At 54.5% G+C, this 12,553-nt stretch overlaps 5 protein-coding genes across 5 annotated transcripts; all 5 read left to right on the forward strand.

Annotated features, from left to right (window-relative positions):
- Positions 1-2,156: 2,156 nt before the first annotated feature.
- On the forward strand, positions 2,157-2,568 carry SPBR_04507 (uncharacterized protein; the record flags this gene model as incomplete). The annotated part of the gene is made up of 2 exons (XM_040762790.1): positions 2,157-2,363; positions 2,410-2,568. 2 exons carry the CDS (start codon positions 2,157-2,159, stop codon positions 2,566-2,568), a joined length of 366 nt encoding a protein of 121 aa, XP_040621385.1.
- Positions 2,569-3,758: 1,190 nt separating this feature from the next.
- On the forward strand, positions 3,759-4,827 carry SPBR_04328 (uncharacterized protein; the record flags this gene model as incomplete). Its single annotated transcript, XM_040762611.1, has 2 exons — positions 3,759-4,171; positions 4,236-4,827. 2 exons carry the CDS (start codon positions 3,759-3,761, stop codon positions 4,825-4,827), a joined length of 1,005 nt encoding a protein of 334 aa, XP_040621386.1.
- Positions 4,828-6,144: 1,317 nt separating this feature from the next.
- Positions 6,145-6,780, forward strand: SPBR_04454 (uncharacterized protein; the record flags this gene model as incomplete). Its single annotated transcript, XM_040762737.1, has 1 exon — positions 6,145-6,780. One exon carries the CDS (start codon positions 6,145-6,147, stop codon positions 6,778-6,780), a length of 636 nt encoding a protein of 211 aa, XP_040621387.1.
- Positions 6,781-8,475: 1,695 nt separating this feature from the next.
- SPBR_04456 (uncharacterized protein) lies at positions 8,476-9,108 on the forward strand (the record flags this gene model as incomplete). The annotated part of the gene is made up of 1 exon (XM_040762739.1): positions 8,476-9,108. One exon carries the CDS (start codon positions 8,476-8,478, stop codon positions 9,106-9,108), a length of 633 nt encoding a protein of 210 aa, XP_040621388.1.
- A 2,132-nt stretch (positions 9,109-11,240) lies between these two features.
- On the forward strand, positions 11,241-12,195 carry SPBR_04358 (carbonic anhydrase; the record flags this gene model as incomplete). The annotated part of the gene is made up of 2 exons (XM_040762641.1): positions 11,241-11,697; positions 11,741-12,195. The coding sequence occupies 2 exons, from the start codon at positions 11,241-11,243 to the stop codon at positions 12,193-12,195; spliced, it is 912 nt and encodes a 303-aa protein (XP_040621389.1).
- Positions 12,196-12,553: the final 358 nt, after the last annotated feature.

Here is a 12,553-nt window from a genome sequence, read left to right on the forward strand (position 1 = left end):
TAAAAGACACAAAGGAAAACAAAGATTAAAGAGTCCTGCGAGCCTGGTCAGAGACCGTTCGACATGTGCGGACCAAGTTTCCGGTGAGACGTGTCTTGGGAGAATTGCCTGAATAGGAAATGCAGACAAAAACCAGTCAACATGTCGTATCGCGATCAAGCCTGCGGCCAAGGACCCCAAGAGACGGGCCGACATGCTGCATCGACTTGGCACTCTGCATCGTTCTCGATCGTGCTGCAGAGAGAGCACAAAATTGTACGAGGCCGGGTAGAGTTGCCTGGATCTAGATGCGAGTCGTCCAGTTTTCGCCTCTGTGTTTGTCCGCCATTTTCACATTTTCACATTTTCACAGCGTCACACTGGCGGCTACAGTCGTGAAACAGGACGTTTGGCATTTCCGACCAGTCGACAAGGACGACCAATACGAGGCACAAAAGGACAAACAAATCTGGCCAGTCAAGGCGGACATGCTGTGCAACATGCAGCTCACCACACAATCCACAGCCTCGCCCGGATCGACCGGGCAACGGATACCTGCAGATGCAAGCAAAAGCAAAACGTACAACACGCAGACGGACATACCGTGCATGGGCGGCGAATCGACAAAACGGGATCGACATGGCAGGCTGCAGCCGCACGTCGTATCACGTCGAATCACGTCGTATCGCCGGCAGAGGCCAGAGCAACGTCGCAGCGAAATTAACCTCGTCTTGTACGGCGCAAGGCCAAGTGCCGGCGCCATGTTCCTTGTTCTGCTGCAGCGCCTGTCGCGGACCATGGAGTGCCGGAGGGCGAGTCGCTTGTTCTGCATCGCCGCGGAGAAAAGCCTGTTCGTGTCCAGGTCTGACGATCTGCAAACATGCATCAACGTGGACGGGAGTAAGACACTGGAGACGGCTTTTCGTGTGCACATACACCGTCAACCATGCTCGATCCAAGGCGCCTAATGCACCTCGATTCGTGCCCACCACCTTTGCATCCTTGCACACCCACAGGCACACCCCCAACCCACCCTCAGCCTCTCCACCCCTCCACTACGTCTCTGGCCGTTGACGTCCTTTGGACTTACAATACGAAGAAGAACAACGACAAGAATACGCAACATACCTGAATTCCGTGGTCCGCCACCCGGTTGTCTCAAATCGTTCCTTGCACGAGGAAGGTCCCGTGGCTGCGAAGACGACAAAAGGCATGACGACATCGAATCGACCGACGGGGAACACCAAAATAAAAACGACGCCGCGCCTTGCGTCCCGTTCCTTGCCTGCCCCGCCCCGTCGCGCCTCGACGGTCGTGCTCGTCTGCACGTCCGATACGCATACCGTGGAGGTGAACGAGCGATGCGCACGACAAGAACAAGACAAGAGGCGGCCGCCTGCCATTGGCAATCGGAACACATCCACTACTGCAGCCGGTCGAAAACGGCAGTTTTCAAAGTGGGTGGGTGGGGGAGAAGGGGGGGGGACAGTCATGTGGTCTGTGGTGTGCGGCAGCCTTCCGTGGGCGTGCTGCTCTACTCTGATAGGTCGCCTTCTAACGGCGTGATGGCCAACCTGGGCGAGCATATATTGACGGTTGTGTTATAGATTTCGTTAGTGAGATCAAATTGAAGTTCATAATCTAAAATTAAAAAATAAAGGAAAATAAGGTAAAATAAAGACAAATAAAGACAAACGAAATAAAACGAAATAAAACGAAATAAAATGAAATAAAATGAAATAAAACGAAATAAAATGAAATAAAATAAGCAAACTACAACAGATTAGAGGTCTATCATACATGTCAAATCGATCCCTGGTCGTGGCCTCTCCTATATTGGCGTAGACAGCCTTGTCACCAGTTGACGTGCAAACTTTCCACATTGATGTAATTGCGTTTACTTCACCAACGACGGCGAGACGCTTCAATTCTGGGCCGTCAAGTCCTCCAGCTCACCTGTGCCTGTATCGCAACTGCATTGAATACGATTGTCGAAGCAAAGCAGACGAAAGCAGACAAAAGCAGACGATAGCAGGCGACCGCACAATCTTTGGATACTGCACCGTTGACTGCACCGTTCTATTGATACTAGCGTAGTCTGTATAGACAGCGGTTGGAAAGAGGTTGGTGTAGGGAGACTGGAGAAAGGAAAAGTGACGGCATTTCCCCACTCCGGAATGTCCAATCTCAGGAGGATGTCGGTAGACACGAAAAGAGCACATGTCCCCGGCCTCGGCCTCTTCTTTACGGCGTGGTGCGTGATGCGTGGTGCGTGGCGCGACTCGTGGGAGCTGTTGCCGTCGTGCGGGCGGCGCACGAACGTTGCCTCGGGACGTGCCAGCATCTCAAATCCGTCGTTCGTCGCGGGTGTGGCCGGCGCGGCCGTGAGCGTCGGTGGGCCCGGGGAGGGGGTGCAGGCGTTCCCCCCAGGACCAAGGCGGCGCCGACGTCGTCAGGGCGGACGGGGCGGCCGGCAACCGCGGCTGCATCGGCGGCGGCAGCAGCAGCATTGCCAGCGCCGCCACCACCGCCCGCAGGAGGGCCCTCCTCTTCATCGTCGGAGGCGGCGGCGTGTCGGCCCCGGTATAGTCGCAGGTCCCAGCGGACGGTGTATAACGCACACGACAGGACAGTCAGGGCGCTGGCCACCACCGAAAACACGTAAACCCTGCCGAGAGTCTATGTTGTCTCAGTTGTTGCACACGTGCTTGTGTCCGTATCAGCCACTCTTACGAGGCCGAGAGCAACGCTCGTGGCCGACGGCCAGAAATGGTTTAGCATCTGTGTACATGTTTAGTATATGTGCGAACAAGGGATGCAGTGGCATTACGTATCAGGACTTACTGTTATTTTGATAAAACGGAGGTGCTTGTTGCGGCGGTGAAAAATTGTTGAAAAGTACTAGAGGTTGGACGACTGAACTCACCGGCACTCAACTCGATACGATCTTTCTTTTCTCTTTCGTCCCATTATTTACGACGCGTTCAACGGTACTGGCGTTACCGACAACGGCAAGAACGACGGTGCAAAGCGCGTGGCCGACGCGTTGATGGCTCTCGCCGGCAGGGTCGCTCTTTCCACTTCGGGAGGTTGTGCGAGAGCTTCAATTCTGGCACCACGCGCACATCAGCCTGGTGGTTTTTTTTGTTAGGAGCAGAAAATATATAGAATGCACAGGGTATCTGCACGATGAGCCAGCGCAATACCGCTCGCCCACAATAACAACCTGTGCTAGACGCAGGGCCCTCCCGTTCCACCACGCCGTACTTCGACGGCCAGCCATGACTGGAAAGATAACGAAGAGTGCCTGTCGCATAAAATACGAGGAGAGGATGTCTTGACGGACAAAAGGGATCGGATAAAGGGGCGATGTGGATCGATGGAAAGCATGACCCGCGCACAGCGGAGTTGAACGGAGTATTGCGCGGAAAGGAGCAATCTACACAGCCTCGACCTAGAACCGGAGTCATTTCATTTTGGATCGTGTATATCGCGTGGGCATATCACTGCGCTGTGCCTTACACTAGCGGCCGCTCCTTTATGCTTCCCACCATCTCCCGCGCTGCATCCGCGTCTCTTCCCTCCTTTGCATTTCCCGCAGCCAGGCCCGCATTCGACTCCCACTGCCCTTAACGCGCATCAATAGGACAGACGACATTGGTGACGCGGGCGTGAAAACAAAAACAAGAAAACAAAAGGTACCATCACCAGCGCGTGATTGGTGCTCCGTTCTTCCCTCCCGTCGGCACCTACATCACTTCTCCTTCGCGCCTCCAGATATGACGACAGTACCATCACTAACTGACTCGGCCGCGCCGACGACGACAGTCGCGGCGACAACAACGGCTGCGATCACGGCTACCGGCACGTTGTTACCGGTAGCGCTGATGACGCCGTTTGTGCAGCTGGGCAGCTGCAGCGACATCTTCTCGACGACGAGCTTTTTCGTCGGCGCAAGCGGTGTCGCAGACGAGTACATCACGGTGGCCGTGTCCGATGCCAACGACCCGCGGTTCACGGCGTGCATGCCTTTGGGCTGGGGCGACCTGGCAGCGACGCGTCGTTTTGAGTTTAGCCGGGCGGTGTGTCCATCCGGCTGGACGGCGTACAACCTGCAATCGACGGCGCTGACGACGGTCCTGTCCGGCACAACGTCGTATGCAGGGTTGACAACTGCCTATTGCTGTGCCAGGTGAGCCATACGCGTACAAACACCTTGCGCCCATACAATACACAGAAATGGCTCACACGTGTAGCAACTACCACCTTGGCTGGTTCGACAGTGTGAAAGACCTGCACAACGCCAGCCTCGCCAGCATGCAGAGCCCCGCGTGCATCCAGACGCTTGGCCCGGCCACAGCCACGACCGACAACGAGGGCTGGACAACGACGACCAGGACGACGACAGCACCCATCACGAGCGTGCTGGTGCAAAACGCGTGGCACATCTCGTGGCAGACGACAGACGTTCAGCACCTGACGCCGTCGCCGCCACCATGGCCATGCAGCGACAACTACGGCTATCCGACGTGGGTGCCGACGGTATCCATCACGCCGGAGCCCAGCTGCAAGGACGGCCACTATGTGGACCACTCCTTCGACGCGTTGGCACGCTTCTTGTACATTGGGCTACCGATCATCTGCGCAGCTGTGCTGTTGGGCTGTTGTGCCTGCTTCTACCGCGCCGGCCGTTTAGGCGGGGCGCCGCGCCGGCGGCGAATGCAGGCCCGGGCAGAGCGTGCGGCGCGGGCGGCGCAGGCAAGGGAGGACCAGCAGGCGCTACAGGGGGCGCGCACAGCAGATGCCACAGACGCAGGGGACAGCATCCCGCTGAAGGCAAAGCCGTAGAAGAACTCGTTGCTATGGCCGACGATTTTGTAGGATGCGCTTGCTTAGAGACACAACCCCTACAGAATCGGCAATGTGATTGGCCACATGGGCATTTGGTCATTCACACGTCCCTACAGGTCCACTACTTAATTACTATTTTACCAAATCAAAACTTCTTCATGGTACCTTTAGATAAGCTTTTTACTAGCTTAATCACCTAATATGTAACAAAGGCACTTCCCAAGGGTACGTGGCTCTGCTAGGTGATTCATCGAGGGGAGTATGTTCTACATAAGACAGCGAGAAGGTGTGACGGCTGAATCAATAATCAACACGTCTACGGGGTAGTGGTGATTGTGATACGTGACAGAGGCAAAAAAAGCGAGTGGTATGATGAACGAGACCAAGGAAGCTAGAAGGAACTAAACAGGCCAAACAGGCCAGGTCAGGGCTAAGACTAGCAATCTCTGTTGTCGGACGGCAAAGAAGCATACGGACACGGGTGAACGCAAGGTGACGGACGTGTGTTGGGCAGAAGTCATCGTCATTGCAAACGTAGTGTGTGATCCCGCGGGTATGCAAAGTGAATATGCGACGTGCACCTTTGGGAGACGACTCCGTATGTCTTTTGTTTTGTAAGGACTGCCCCACGCCACGCAAGGTTGTCCGAGGAGGCAGGCGCCCGGCCGTCGCGTCGTTTGCATTTGCTCGGGTCGTTCCTTCCACCGTGAGTTGAAAATTGTGACTCACGCGGAAGGCACGCAGAGCCGGCTGCAGTCACGGGCAAGGAAAGAACATGAAACAAGTCCTTCTCTATTCTTCCCCGCGACAGCTGAATTCCTCCTGTTGTCTTCATTCACAGGCCAATTTGTGTTGTTTTCCACCTGTAACATCCCTGATGCTGCGCAACAGTACTGTGTACTTTGTACTTATCTCGGCAGTCAATCATGTAGCGGTCCTGATTGGTAGATCTGGACCCACATAGCGTGACCCACTTATGACGCACAAGTAAGGTTCGTGCAGCCCTGTAGCTGGGTCCACTATTAATTAACGGCGGTGCCCTATTACACGTCTTCCTTTTGTCTCTCTCTCTTCCTTTCCGACAATCCAACAAACAAACCTCATCACCAGCTCGTCATCTTTCGACTTTCGACACCATCAACATCATCTCTACTTGACACAGTCTCTGCACCTCGAAGCATTTTGCTTTTATTGCCCTCGCACGAATTTGTTGAGCGCTTGTCGGAAGCAGTCTCCCAGGATTCAAACCGACATCAATCGACATCAAAAACTCGTCAACTGTCGGCTTCCTGACCTGGCCAAACTCTCGACACCATGACGCCGCGCCTCAGTAAAGACGATCCCAAGTACAGCCCCTGGACGGATGAGCAATGGGAGGAGGCCGTCCTGCGCGGGTCGCTCAACATCCCAGCCCAACCGCGATACGCGGCCATCAGCCTCGGGCCCGGAAGCGTCTTTCAAACGGCCGAGGAGGTGCAGCGGGCCCTGGACCTCACGTTTTTGCCCCACGTCATTATGGCGCCCGTCATCGACTTCGCAACCGACCCTCATCCACTCAAGACCGGCGCCGACGCCGGTCCTCGCGCGCTCGTCCGCGTCTGCATGGCCCCCCCCTTCTCGGAGACGGTCGCCAAGGAGATTTGCGAAATGACCAGCACCAGCATTGATCTCGACGGGCACGTCCGTGCCTTGTACATTCCGACGGCATTCAAGCGGGATGCCAGAGGCCACGTCAAGAGAATACAGCGCGCACAGGTGGACCGGGCACGCGACATTGCCGAGAAGCAGGGACGCGAGAAGTACGCCGACTTTCTGGCGCGCGAGAGCACGATGAGCATCGACGAACGTCTCGCGTTCTGCCGCGCGGAAGAGGCCAAAATCAGAGAGGAGGAGACCAGAGGTGCTGTTGGGGACCGCGGCAATGCAAAGGACAAGGAAAACTGGGCGTAAGACGCGGGATGGGACGCCTGGCTCGATCCGGCCAATAGGACATTGTGCTTTGCCGCGATCTTGTCAAGGACGGCGCCAGGCCCGCTGTCACGCATGGTGACGGACAGTCCCAACAAAATATTTTTGTTATTCTCACGGTTGTCTGGCCTGGGAGGTCAGGGGCAGATTTGGACGCAATTTGTAACTAGTGCACACAATACGGACGGTGCCATAATACCAAGAACCTTTTGTCTATTTGACTTGGAGAGTTTGTGACGGGTGAAGCAGACACTGAGACGATTCATGTCCGTCCGCACGGGCGTGGGGTAACGTGACGTTACAAACGAAAGCTGCGCCTGTGTGAATGTATTTGGCATATGCCCCGGGGAGCATCCGCACGAATAGGACGAGATGGCCTCACATGTTCATTATCAGAACGACATCGTCCTTGGTTTTGTATGCACCATGAATATATTGAATGTCAATAGGGATGAGCTCGCCGGCTATTCTCTTTCCATGCCTGGCAGAGAGCCGTTCAGACCTGGAGAGCGGGCAACTCAACCGGCATTGAATTGCGTTGCAAGCTGAGATGGGGCGTCATATCGTAGAGCCGTCGTGGACTACGGGGAGGCTGTATGGACTGGGCTGTTATTCGTCAATGCAAACACAATAGCCCAAAAGAAGCTATTGTGTTTGTTCCCTTCAGAGCCAAGCGCAAGGACGAGGCATGGAATTGCGTGGATGACGGAGGGACTTGCAACCGCCACGCAGACTCGCTGTTTGTCGTTTATGATATTGTCTTTGTACAAAGCCATTGATGATCTAGAGCCCAGGAGAGACTGAATAGAACTCCATCTCAATAGTCTCAGTTTGCTTCAGCTTCCCCGTATTGCTGGCCCTCACTACACATCTCAGTTTCCATCTTCTCTCGTCTCTTCTTTTTCAGTCTTTGCCAGTTTTTTTCATCAGTTGTTTGTCAGTCTTCTTCCATCCTCTTCTCTACCCCGGCCCATGATTTTCTTCTTCACTCCCCTGTCTTCTTCGCCTCCACCTCATCATCATCAGCTTCTTGTCGTCGCGTTTCCTGTCGTTCCCCCCCCCCCCCCCCTCCACCATCATCAGCTGCATCGTTTTCCTCAGAGACTACGACACGAAGCCATGGCACATGAATACAGTCAGTTGTTTCGTTTCGGGGTTGAGTTGGAACTGTTCGTGAAGCCGAAAGAGACGGCAATTGTCGCGGCATTCAAAGCTAGCGTCGGATGGCCTCAGCCCAGAGAGCCCGGAGGCGCATTCAGAGACAAGACGCAGCGGCTGGTTTGCAAAATCTTGCAAGAGAGAGGTTCCCTCCCCGTTCGCCTTGGCGAAGACGACACCTCCGAAGACAACACCTACGACATGTGGACCGTTATTGCCGACTCGTCTCTGGTGTATGGAGAGCATGACGATTTTTGTGCGTATCTTTTGTCCATTCCGCTCTCACGTCTTGCCATGTTGGCGTCTGTTATTTTGAAATTAATGTTGCACGAACACCCGCGCAGTGCTAACATGCAAACCATATTGGCAACAGACGGCGTTGAGCTCGTGTCCAGGATTCTTCATACAGGCGGCGACTGGCAGCGTGAAGTGGAAACCCTATTCAACCTACTTTACGAATATTTTGATGTGGTTGCAAACAGCCATTGTGGCACGCACGTCCATGTTTCGCCCGGCTATATGGGCAACAGGAAGCAAGACTGGACGCCAAGCCAGGTGCGGCATATTCTCAAGAGCCTCTGCCTGTTTGACTCCCAAATCACAATGATGCTCCCCATCGAGCGGCGGCGCAGCATATACTGCACGTCATTTTTGTCGGGCAGCAATGCGGCGCAGGACCTGCAGCCCTACCAGGCGCAGATCCTCCAGACGGGCCGCTACGATGGCCTCTTCGGTTTTATAGACGGCTTGGCCACGATCGAGGCTGTCGCTGCCGTCTTCGAAACCCGTTGGCACTACGCCAACTTGCAGAGCCTTGTGACAAAGAAAGGAACCATTGAGTTCCGGTGCCCGCCAGGGAGTGCCAATGCTGCCGACGCGACGCATTGGATCCTCTGGGTCCTGTCTTTTGTATACGGGGCCCTGGAGAAGGGGCGGTATGGCTACGGCGTCATGACGCGCAACCGGATGTCGTACAACACATACCTCGAGTTCATCCGAGCGGGCCACCGGGCCATGCCAGCTGTTGCGAAGCGCGGTGCCGTCCTCATCAACAGGCACCTGGCGAACCATGGAGAGGGGCCGAGCATGACCGACCGGGAAACCCGGCGTTTTACGAGAGAGGCCAAGAAGCTGTTCAGCGCGGACCGCTGACGGCTAGGGGGCGTCGGAGATTGCAGTAGAGAGAGGAAGTGAAAGACAGCCGGTGGGAGATGGCAGCGCCAGTCCAGGGACGAGGAACTGGGAAGGGCGTTTGATATGGTTTTTGCGATATTGTTTTTTTTTTTTTTTTTTTTTTTTCGGTTTTTCGCCTTTTCGGTTTTTCGGTTTTTCCTTTTCTTTTTCTGTTTTGCTTTTTTTCTGTCTTTCCTGCTTACCTCGTCGAGTTGTTTTGTTCGTCTGCTATTGTTAGTTTGCTACTGTGTTATTCAATTTATTCCCCGTTCTTCTTTTCTTGTTTTGCACGTTACTTTTCGTAGACATCCTGCCTGCAACACTCGTTGTTTTATATCATTTGCACTCTAGGTTTATCACCACTCAGTACTTTTGATACAAGAAATCTACCGTTATAGTACACGACAGCGACCGTGCAAAACGTAAAGGTCAGCAATAGACCGGACCCGAAAGTGAATAAAGGCGCGACATCGCTTACGAGGTGATACGTCGTGGTGAACACCTGTGCATTGTAAGTTACGCAGTAAAGCAATGCCTTTGGTGCATACGCATACGCATATGCGCCAAGCACACCGGAAAAACGTGTGGGTGGTCCTCCTTGCCACGGGACGTGTATCGCACTCCTCGTTCATATGCGGTCGCCCCTCTGTGGAAGCTGGCTTGGTGTCGGGGCGTGTTGAGTCAGACGCAGGTTTTGGTGGTCATGGCATCCCTGTACTGTGTATGTTTGCGTACAACTTAACAGGTTCGTGGAGTCGCTTAGCGCTGACAGCAGGCGCGCTGTCTGCCGACGAGCCGAGGAGATGCCTGCCCAATGTTCTGTGGCATCCTGGTTCGGCCTGGCGTATCCAACCTGCATGGACTGCACCCTGCACGAAGATGCTTCACGACGATGTATAGAATGCTCGTCAACGCGTCCTGGCCCTTGCGTACTAGGCCTGCTGGCTTGATCACCGCCGGCTGCGGTGTACTGTGCGTCCATGGGCGGCATTGCCAAAACAAAGCATCTACAATGTCAACTGTCTCGGTTTCAGAGGACTTGGTTCGATCTGCTTGTCTTGTACTACATAGTACATAGCAGAGACAGTAGCGAGATTGTTTATACATTTCTTTGCCGTGGAGCCGTAGTTTCGGTGTTGGAGATCGGCACGGCATATTCCTGTCTGACCAAAAGACACAATGTCAAATGTCTCAGTGTCAAAGCTTATTTAAACTGCATGTTTCTGCATGTTTCTGCATGTTTTGTTCCGACAACGCTCTCCCTTACAAAACGCGAGCTACTCCAAAAACCCCACCGACTCCTGCCTGTTCTTCTCGTACATCAACAACCTGCCAAACTCGTGAGAATCCCGGCACTTTACCTACCTTGGCAGCGTGGGCAGCTGTCGGCTTGCGTACGCGGACCTATTCTGCCAGCATCTTCCAGCCTGTCGTTTTCGACGTGCCGGGCGAGCCGGCAAAGCAGGACATGTGCGGCTGAAGCGAAGCCCCTTGTGGATCATGGCATCCATTGTGTTTTGCTATGCATCTCTTCATGCCGGCCATGTTGTTTGTTGGGCATTGTGTACCTTGTTGCCTTGATTCTGCGCACATTTTTCTCGCGCATTTTTCCTGTTTTGCATCTTTTCGTCAGCGGCAGAGGCATGCTGAACAATCGTCTGCTCGGCCTATTTGTCAATTTGTCAGGCCTAGGACCTTTGCAGCCTAGCCCTCTGTCTCGACGGAAGCTGAGAATCGTGCGTTGGTGATGAAATTGCCAAAAGGGGCCAAAGTGATCTGCATCGTCGACAACGTGTGCCGATCAGGCCTTTGTTTTTGCATCGACTCGACCCAAGCTGAGAAGTTGTGGGGATCCTGTCTCACACCGCCCATTGGCGAATGGATTACGAAGTTTGTCGTATAAACAAAACAAAAGTACGACGTAGAACAAAACAAGACGAACCGGACGGGGCGCACGGGGCGCACGGGGCGCACGTCAGAAACTGACGGCAGAAAGTCCCGTCCTGTCAGTGCCGTCCGTATAAAAAGGCCAGTCCGTCCCAAGGTCGACACAACGTTTGTCCTTTTCATCTACAGTCGTTTCCAACCATTGCCATATACACCAGCTCAATATGGTCCGCATCTCGCAAATCACGGCTTTCGCCGCCTCGCTGTCTGCGGCGTCGGCCTCCTGCCTGAGCGGCACCAAACTCGCCGCCCGTGCCGCCGACGGAACGGTCCCCATCTCCACGTTCAACTACACCGGCGCCGGCGGCCCGCTCAACTGGTACAGCCTCAACACGTCGGCCAACAGCGCGTGCTCCCGGGGCAAGTTCCAGTCGCCGATTGACATTGTCACGCAGGCCATTGGCTACGCCTCGACGGCGTCGCTCAACTTCAGCGTCCCGGCGGTCGCGAGCGCCAAGTTTGAGAACCTGGGCACGAACGTCGAGGTGGTCGTCAACGGCACGCTCGTCACCAGCAACTTGACCTACGAACTGGCCCAGCTCCACTTCCACACGCCCAGCGAACACCGCATCGACGAGGAGTACTTTCCTCTGGAGGTGCACTTTGTCTTTGAATCAGAAGGTATGTCCATGTCCCAGCGTCATCATCCAGCGTCATCATCCAGCGTCATCATGGCCCAACGTCATCCATGCTTCGACTGGATCTGTTTTTGCTCTTCTGCTGTACACCATGCTGACCGACCCAGCGAGTGACATTGCCGTCGTCGCCTTCGTATTCCAGCTGTCCCAGTTCGGCTACAGCGCCCCCCTTTTTGACAGCGTCTTTGCCCACCTGGACGACATTGCGAAGCCCGGCACCTTCACCAAGACGGGCCCGCTCGACTTTGCGGGCCTCGAGAAGCACTTCAACGACCACGGCGTGTACGCCTACAGCGGCTCGCTGACCACGCCGCCGTGCAGCGAAAACGTGGCCTGGTACATCAGCACGGAGCCCGTGCCCCTGAACGTCCAGACGTACAACGCCGTCAAGAAGGTCGTCAAGTTCAACGCGCGCTACACCCAAAACGCCCTTGGCCTTGACAACTTGCTGGAGCTGTCCGCTGCTGCGCTGCAGCATTGAGCACAGGATGTACTTTTTTTTCTTTTTCCCGGTGTACATATGGTTGCAATCGATCTGCTTGGCGTACTTTGTGGAATACGGAATACTATGAAAAGAAACCTGCAGTGCGTGGCAAGTGTGCGTGACAAGTTTCGTAGACGGGCAAAAGGACGAGTTTGACTCAAGGCGGTGGTCAGTCCTTTTGACGACTAGCATAAGGTTAGCGTAGTACGAATCGCACAGTGGAATATCGTTGAACGATGCTGCCAAAAATGGATAGCCTGAAACGACAGAGGCAGCGTGGCTGTGCACCGTATTCCATGGGGAAGTACTTTACGGGCGTGCAGCCAAAAAAAGAAAACTACCTAAAAAAATACGA

The sequence above is a fragment of the Sporothrix brasiliensis genome (assembly GCF_000820605.1).
Source record: "Sporothrix brasiliensis 5110 chromosome Unknown Cont16, whole genome shotgun sequence".
In the NCBI taxonomy this organism is placed as follows: domain Eukaryota; kingdom Fungi; phylum Ascomycota; class Sordariomycetes; order Ophiostomatales; family Ophiostomataceae; genus Sporothrix; species Sporothrix brasiliensis.